The following is a 9099-nucleotide window of genomic DNA, read 5'->3' as shown; positions in this document are numbered from 1 at the left end:
TGATCCTTGGCTGTCGCTTCTGAGAGTTTAGAAAAGGAACTGGCATCATACTTCTAATCTAAGAGCTCTGCCTTTGTAAAAGGAAAAGTGTGAGGAAGGGAATTCATTACTGAGGGAAGTCTCTGCAGCAACCCTGAGCTTATTCCTTGACAATTTTTATATCAGTGACAGAGGGAGACACTGATAAAGTGTTCTTGTCTACAAGATATATGGAAGTTTATAATTTGGCCCACTTCTTCTTGGACTCCTCCAGGGAGTAGTAGTGCAGTCACTGGGAGGAATTTAGATATAGGAGGCCAGTGTCCTCAGGTCTGGGAAAAAAAGAAAAAAGGCCTTAAATGGGATAAAGACATTATCTCTCTTGAAATCATCACTATTTGGGAAAACTCTAATGGACCCTGACAGTAACTCTGATTTTTATACTAAGCTAAGGGGAGTATGTCAGGTGATTTAAGAAAGATAAACATACAGTTTCTCCTCCTAAATACTCTTGAAAACCATCACCCCTGGTCCCTTAAAATATCCCTAAGCTGCATGTCTATCAAGAACTTCACATCCCTGTGAAAATGGAGCAGCAGACACTTTAAGTTAAAAAAAGATAATTATAGTCTTGTTTGATAACTGTTGGGTAATTTCTCCAAGGTTTTCTGCATTTTAAATCCAGGTGGAGGGGAAAAATGGATATCTTACTATTTTAGGTTCTACAGTTTTAGGAGAAGAAAAAATGAGGATCATATTTGGCCATGTCGGGCTAGCCCTGAGCAGTGTAAAAGGCAGTTCCTCAGTCTGTTTAGTGAAAGAAACAGCCTACTCCTATGAGAGAGGGGAAGGTGGTCTGATCCCACTGAACAGGAAGAAAACTAAGGCATACAAAGGAACTTCACACAGTTGAACTGAAGGGTCCTCCCTTCTCGGTCCTAGTTCTGCCCTGACTCTTGGGTGCCATCCCTTCTCTCCAACATGGGACCATCCCAGGCACAGAAGTCCTTCAGAGAGTCAATGAAGTCCATCAGGAAGGTTAGAGGTGCTGGATGACAGGAACATTCCAGGACCTCACCAGCAGTGCATAGGCCTCTGTTGGACATATCTTAAGTTGGCAGTTTTCCTAACTTTTCAGTAGAAAAAAACCCACATGTCCTTCTCTGACAGAGGCAGTCTGGAAGAACCCATCATGGGCTTCCTTATGTTCTCTCCTTCCCATAAGGGAACACTCTGAGTGTGATTCTTTTCCTAGCAGTGAAAAAAATCAACAGTGTGTGTAATGTTTCTCCTCAGAAAGGCCATCAAAGACTTGAGTGCCCAAGATTTCATTAGGCACTGGTCCTGTAGGCACCGTCTGCCTAATAGCTATTAAAAATCCAGACTCTCAGAAGAAATCAGGTTTTCAGTATAAATCACATTGCTTGCACAGTCAAAGCTCAGTGAACTGTACTTCATGGTTAGGGTTCATCTAAGTGCCAATTTCTCAGATGCCAGCAAAGGACCACAGTCCAAGCAAACCTCTTTACAGATAGCAGCCTGAGGCTGTTAACTCTTTTTTGCACAGTCCCTTATCCCTTGTACTGCCTGCTGAACAGAGCTCAGTGATCCATCTGTTGGGTCTATCAAGAGGAGCTTTAAGCATCCATACAGGCTGTAGTTGTGAGGCCCATAGACTGAGGCTTTTGCTTCAAGAAAGTGTCATGGATCTGACAAGTCAGTGGAAGGGTCACCCTCAGCTCCACTTCCATGAGCACCAGTTATGGTTTGGATAGGGAGTGTTCCCCCAGAGTTTCTGCTAATGCAGGAATGTGTGAAGGTAAAATGATTAGATCACAATATTTATAACCCAATCAGTAGGCACGTGGGGTATGGTTTGAGGAGGTGGGCCATTGGGGACATGCCCTGAAAGAGTGAAACTGCTCTGTGGTTCTCCCTTCTCTGCTTCCTGATTCTGCCACAAGCTGAGCAGCTCTCCTCCAGTGGACCCTTCCCCCATGATGTACTGCCTCATTAGGGTCAGAGCAATGGAGTCAGTCATCTATGAACCGAGACCTCTGGAATAGGAAACCCCAAATAAACTTTTTCTTCTCTCTGTTGTTATTGTATGTTTTGGTCACAGTGATGCAAAAGCTGACCAACAGCATCACTCCCCCCACTCCTGGGGAAATCACGAATAGGAATAAAATACCTATTGGGAATCCCCAGAGTCCCCTACTCTTAAGACCCTCAGCCCCACAACATACACATATACACCTACCTGGGTGAGAGGGAAGAGACACTTACACAGCATCCTGAGGTTCTCCTCCATCAGCAGTATCTAGGTAGTTACAGGACAAAGGACACTTTAGAATATTCTCCCTCTTTTTTTTTTTTCTGTCCCTAACAGTGCTTAATAAAATTTTATAGCCATTTTTGTAATTCTTGTAATTAAGATGAAGTAGGATTGTGTCATCACCAAGTATTTGCTTTCCTTCTCTGAAAAAGTGCTTCAGCCAAAGAGTCCCTAAGTACGGAAACCACAGCAAAGACATCAAGTAACAGTCATAGGGCCAACTGGTTATTTTTTAACTATTCCATTGTACATGACTATATATAGTTTAGAAATTTTTCCTGCAGGCTACAGCTTCTTGCAGAGGGGCAGCCTGGCAGACTCTGTCGATAAACCTTTGCTTGAACTCAGAGTCATGTCTCTCATGGATATTTGCATCAGTTACCCTAACATTCTGGTGTCAAACCTTGGGAGGGGGTCCACAGTCATTGCCTGCTGGCTCTCTCCTCACAGGGATCTGAGCCACCTTGATCATGCCCCCTCCTCCCTGGCCAATATCCAAAATAGGGTGTTTCTGTCTCTTGCCCATTGCTGACCTCCTCGCCCACCACAGAATTTGACTCTCCACAGCTTTCCCTCTACTGGCAGTGAGTTTTTGGAGCTCTTCTATGATGACTCTCTCTCTCTGAAAAATCCCAGTGCTGGGTCAGGGTCTCCATCGGCTTTAGCCATGGACCTGTCAGGGATGGTGATGACCATCCCTGATGGTCTGCTCCTAAGTGGGAAAGAAGAGAGGTTGTGGGGATACCCTTTCCTTTCCTGTTTCCCTTCATCAAGCTCCTGAGAACTCTTAGCCACGGGCTCAGCCCAGTCTAAAATTCTTTGCAATCCTCTCCCCCTTGACTGTCTCCTCAAAAACCTTTGGCCTCTCCATTTGACTTCAGATCTTAGGTCTCAAAAACTCATTTTCTATTGCAACACAGTTTGGCCCCAATATAAATTAGATAATGAATTCTCTTGGCTGGAGAAAATGAAAAAGAGAAAAGAGATAAAGCCAAATTTCAACTTTTGGCACAGGCCCTGCACAGCAAACCCAAGGGTACAGCTTCCAATAAGGGCAGTACAAGGGACCTCCTGAACCTTGTTTCAAGTGCAAACAGGAAGGACACTGGGCCAGTACATGCCCTAATCCCAGACTGCCACCTGGCCCTTGCCCTAAATGCAAAAGAGACAGACACTGGGGAGTTGATTGTCCTTCCACCCAATGGGGTGAGGGGCCCAAACTCCAAGGATTGAAGGTGCCCAGGACTCTCCACCCTGATGACCATCACCCATCATGAGCCCAGGGTAACTGTCACTGTTGAAGGTAGGCCAATTTATTTCCTCATTGATATGGGAGCAACTTTTTCAGCTTTGCCAGAATTTTGGGGACCAACTCTGCTTTCCAGAACCTCTATGGTTGGGGTAGAGGGAATAACTTACAACCCATGCATAACATACCCTGTCAGCATTGAGGGAACTCTTTTTACCCATTCCTTTTTAATTATACTTCATTGCCCCCTTCACTTAATGGGAAGAGACCTCCTCTCAAAATTTCAACCTCCCTAACCCTTCATTTCCCTTCCATAAATCCAATATGGAACCTTTGATAAAAAAAATTCTCCAAAAATTAAAAAATCAATTATTGCAAAATGGCAAATGGAGTGAGGTCCCAGTCCAAAATCATGTAAAAAGCCTTATTTCAAGCTCCTACCCTCAACTTACCTATGAAGCAAAAATTTAACCTGCTTCTCACTGAGAAAAAGAAAAATAACCCTAACCAGCCTAATAGCCAGTGGAGTGTCTCAGTAAGGAGTATATTATAGCAGCCCCATTCCTCAAAAGTAGTGGGAGATAATGTTTCTTAATTTTCTGCATCCAAACCTGACCTGATTACCAGGGAAAAAGGGTTAAAAAGCCCTAGGCAGCAATTTCCCTTACCTAGCCTTACTGAAGCCTACATTGGAATGCAAACTGCAATATCCAGCAGGCTCAGAGAGTGACCAACCTGAGACTGAAGAAAAAAAGTGTCAACGTTAAACTTCTCTGGGCTGCAACACAGAAAAATGACTTTAAGACTCTCTCTCTCTCTCTCACTCCCTCTCATACTACTTTACAGAAAATAATTACATTACAGAGTCTAAATTCTCCCTTTAAAAGTTAAACTTGGTTAATATGAAAACATTAGTATGACATACTAAATATGTTCATACCTTCCAGGTATACAGGTCTTTAAGGCAGAAAATTTAAAAGAATATTTTTATTAGGCTGCTGTTCTCCAAACTAAACTTGTCTGTAATGATAATTTTAAACTTATAAGAATGGTGTATTTCATTGGGGATTTATTTATATCATTTAATGTTACGTAACTGGACCTGAACTTTATGTTACCTTCTACACTGGGATAAAAATGTAAATGTATTTCTAAAAGATAACGAGAGCCTGATCTGTTTAAAGGTTAATATCATGAAACATGAAAGCATTTTGCCACTTTTCCACACAAAAGGAAAGTTAAAAGCTCTCTCATCCTTTCTCTGATTCATGTTTTAGATATAATGTTCATATAGACTCAGGAAACAATATGTGTAAACATTGTAAAATGACATTTAAGAAAGAGGCAAAGATCAGCTTCAGAATTAGAATACTTTACGTAAGATTTGTGAAGAACCCCTCCCTACCTGGGATAAGGCTCTGCCTCACTGCATATTACAATGACTCCAAAGTAGACTAGATTCCAGTTCATTTAAAATTGTATTCAAAAGATTTATTTATTTTTTATTTATTTATTTATTTTTATTGTAAACAAATGGGATACATGTTGTTTCTCTGTTTGTACATGGCGTAAAGGCATACCATTTGTGTAATCATAAATTTACATTGAACAATGTTGTTTGATTCATTCTGTTATTTTTTCCCTTCCCCCCACCACTCCCACCCCTCTTTTCCCTCTATACAGTACTTCCTTCCTCCATACTTGCCCCGCTCCCTAACCCTAACACTAACCCTAACACTAACCCTTCCCTCCCCACATTATGTGTCATCCTCCACTTATTAGCGATATCATTCGTCCTTTGGCTTTTTGAGATTGGCTTATCTCACTTAGCATGATATTCTCCAATTTCATCCATTTGCCTGTAAATGCCATAATTTATCATTCTTTATGGCTGAGTAATATTCCATTGTATATATATACCACAGTTTCTTTATCCACTCATCAATTGAAGGGCATCTAGGTTGGTTCCACATTCTGGCTATTGTGAATTGAGCAGCTATGAACACTGATGTGGCTGTATCTCTGTAGTATGCTGATTTTAAGTCCTTTGGGTATAGGCCAAGGAGTGGGATAGCTGGGTCAAATGGTGGGTCCATTCCAAGTTTTCTAAGGAATCTCCACACTACTTTCCAGAATGGGTGCACTAATTTGCAGGCCCACCAGCAATGTATGAGTGTACCTTTCTCCCCACATCCTCGCCAACACCTGTTGTTGCTCATATTCTTGATAATTGCCATTCTAATTGGGGTGAGATGGATTCTTAGGGTGGTTTTGATTTGCATTTCTCTTATTACTAGAGATGTTGAATATTTTTCCATATGTTTGTTGATTGCTTGTAGATCTTCTTCTGTGAAGTGTCTATTCATTTCCTTAGCCCTTTTGTCGACTGGATTATTTGAATTCTTTTTTTTTTTTTTTTTTTTTTTTTTTTACCATGTCTTGGTTCCAATATTTATTATATTGACAGGCTAAGGATACTAGGATAAATATTTTCTCTTACAGAAAACTGTAATGATACTATTGAGAAGGGTTAAACACTCTGAGGATTTCACAGAAACATCAGAATTTTATCAGACAGTAGCCAGAGTCCTTGTGGCCAGTGCGAGTGACTGCTCGCAGTTGCAAATGCTTGGGGCCAGATTTCTTAAAACAAATGCATGACAAAACAATGCCATTAACATCCAAGAATGCTAAAGACTGGGTATCATCTGGCTTCAAACCTGCATTTCTACCGTCCAGATTTTAACCGCAGGAAAGGAAATGTGGCTCTTCCACTAGAAGTAACTCCTGACAAAGTCACCGAGAGGATAGCCTTACCCCTTTGGAAGTTGGACTTTCTTTCTGCTTTCTTCCTGTGACCTTGTAACTGAGGCTGCAACAGAGGACCCCAGTGTCACATCCAGGTTTTCCCTTAACACCTGGGTGCCAGGAGAAAGGTGGCCTCCTCTTTGATACTAAGCTGCTCTGCTGGCCAACAGGACGAATTCTGCTGTCCTGGGGGGCTGGCAAGCTCTTCTGGCCAACTGAACATTTTTGTAAGACACTGCCCATGGTGACAGACCCTCCAAACTCTCAGAAATCAGATCTGAGGTAAACCACGGAAAAGTCACACCACTGTTGCACGGAACAAACATCAAAAGAGCACAATGCCTAGTTTTGAAACGAATGCCTTGCACACAGTAATTCCAGGACATAACAGCATATTCTCTAGAAAGCACAACCCTGGCCATTGTACAACTTCAATAAATATCGTTCTCACTCCACGTCCCCTATGAGCGACAGTGGCAGCTGAAGTGGAGGAGATGACACCACTCCACCCACCCAAGGTATAGACACTTTACTTGAATCCTAATGGTGGGCATCCTGGTTCTTGTGGAGCCCACAAGAAAGCAGGCAGGACCCTAACCAGGGGCCATCTGGAACATCTAAGAACAGCCAGGGCATCGAGGCCTAAATCCTAGAGTTGAGACAAAGGATGCACTTGCCCTGGTCCAAAGTTCACTCTGCAGCAGAGTGGGGAGGTCCAGTAGAGTTACCATGGGCCCTCCCGCCTCAATGGCTCTTGCTGCTGGGATTCTATAGGTGCACAGGAAGTCAGTTTTCCAATGGCTTCAGGGTTTTAGGTGGAAAAGGAGTATTCGATGAGGACTCCCCAGTTGCTGCTTAGCTCTGCAGTGTTCCTTCTTTTATCTGTTGGATAAAGAGGTTTCTCTCATCTTCTGGAGTCCGCCCATTCTGAGCCCGGACAATACACGTGGGCCGATGCAGGTTGAGCATGTATATCAAATGTTGTTTCTCATTCTTCAGCTCCTCAATTTGGGCCTTCAGTTCAGCATTCACACTCTCCAGCTTCTCTGACTCTTTCTGCAGGCATTCTGTCTTCTCCTTTTTCTTGTTCCGACACTTGGCGGCCGCGATCTTATTTCTTTCCCGTCGCCTCTTTTTCATTTCGTCTTCCTCAGGAGCTACCTCAGCTTTTGTGACTGACATCTCCAGGGGTCTGTCACTGACCGTGACTGACTCCAGCGCAGAGGACATCCGATGGCAGAGGTGCTTGCTCTGGATGGCAAACCTCAGCTCTTCCTTGACAAAGGGTGTCAGGTTAGCAAAATCCTCAAATACCAGTGACCCAGGAGGGGACAGGCAGGGGACGATGGCGGAGGCACTGACTTCCGAGGCAGAAACCTGGCCTGGGTGTTGAAGCATCATTTTGCTCCAATCTCCGCTCGTGATGGCCAGGGTCCGGAGGACAGGCAGGGTCGGGCTGTTTTTCTGTCCGGCGGGCGGTCGAGCACCGACGACTCACAGCCGGCGAGCAAGCGGGCGGGTCTGCTCCGGCGGAGGCGGCGGCGCAGGGAGAGCGCTGTGCAGTGCGCGCCTTGCGGAGTGCGACTGTGGCTTGGAGCGGTTGCATCACCCCTTTTATAGCCCTCTGGCTGGCAGCTTGCTGGTGTACTCCGGGTTGGATTATTTGAATTCTTGAAGTAGAGTTTTTTGAGTTCTTTATAGATTCTGGAGATTAGTGCTCTATCTGAAGTATGATTGGCAAAGGTATTCTCCCACTCTGTAGGCTCTTTCTTCACATTGCTGATAGTTTCCTTTGCTGAGAGAAATCTTTTTAGTTTGAATCTATCCCAGTTATTGATTCTTGCTTTTATTTCTTGTGCTATGGGAGTCCTGTTAAGGAAGTCTGGTCCTAAGCCGACATGTTGAAGATCTGGACCTACTTTTTCTTCTGTAATCTGCAGGGTCTCTGGTCTGATTCCGAGGTCCTTAATCCATTTTGAGTTTAGTTTTGTGCATGGTGAGAGATATGGGTTTAGTTTCATTCTGTTGCATATGGATTTCCAATTCTCCCAGCACCATTTGTTGAAGAGGCTATCTTTTCTCCATTGCATATTTTTGGCACCTTTGTCTAGTATGAGAAAATTGTATTTATTTGGGTTTGTGTCCGTGTCCTCTATTCTGTACCATTGATCTACCTGTCTATTTTGGTACCAATACCATGCCGTTTTTGTTACTATTGCTTTGTAGTAGAGTTGAAGATCTGGTATTGCAATACCCCCTGTTTCACTCTTCCTGCTAAGGATTGCTTTAGCTATTCTGGGTTTCTTATGCTTCCAGATGAATTTCATAATTGCTTGCTCTATTTCTGTAAGGTACGTCATTGGGATTTTAATTGGAATTGCATTGAATTTGTATAGCACTTTAGGTAGTATGGCCATTTTGACAATATTAATTCTTCCTATCCAAGAACATGGAAGATCTTTCCATCTTCTAAGGTGTTCTTTAATTTCTTTCTTTAGTGTTGTATAGTTCTCATTGTAGAGGTCTTTCACCTCTTTTGTGAGATTGATTCCCAAGTATTTTATTTTTTTTGAGGCTATTGTGAATGGGGTCATTTTCCTAATTTCTCTTTCTGAAGATTCATCACTTATGTATAAAAATGCGTTGGATTTATGGGCATTGATCTTGTAACCTGCTACTTTACTGAATTCACTTATGAGTTCTAAGAGTTTTCTGGTGGAATTTCCGG

The 9099-nt window shown here is 43.0% G+C and overlaps 1 protein-coding gene across 1 annotated transcript; it reads right to left on the bottom strand.

Moving 5' to 3' along the window:
- Positions 1-6000: 6000 nt before the first annotated feature.
- Positions 6001-7923, bottom strand: LOC306670301 (cyclic AMP-dependent transcription factor ATF-3-like). Its single transcript, XM_079154984.1, has one exon. It carries the CDS (start codon positions 7770-7772, stop codon positions 7227-7229), a length of 546 nt encoding a protein of 181 aa, XP_079011110.1. The 5' UTR covers positions 7773-7923; the 3' UTR covers positions 6001-7226.
- Positions 7924-9099: the final 1176 nt, after the last annotated feature.

This window comes from Sciurus vulgaris (assembly GCF_902686455.1).
Source record: "Sciurus vulgaris genome assembly, chromosome: 10".
Classification (NCBI taxonomy): Eukaryota; Metazoa; Chordata; class Mammalia; order Rodentia; family Sciuridae; genus Sciurus; species Sciurus vulgaris.
Note: the sequence above shows the minus strand (reverse complement) of the source record. Positions and strands in the feature narration are given on the sequence as shown.

Bases quoted from the DNA above. Each gene is read 5' to 3' on its own strand.
- LOC306670301 (XM_079154984.1), bottom strand. From the start codon at position 7,772: ATGATGCTTCAACACCCAGGCCAGGTTTCTGCCTCGGAAGTCAGTGCC.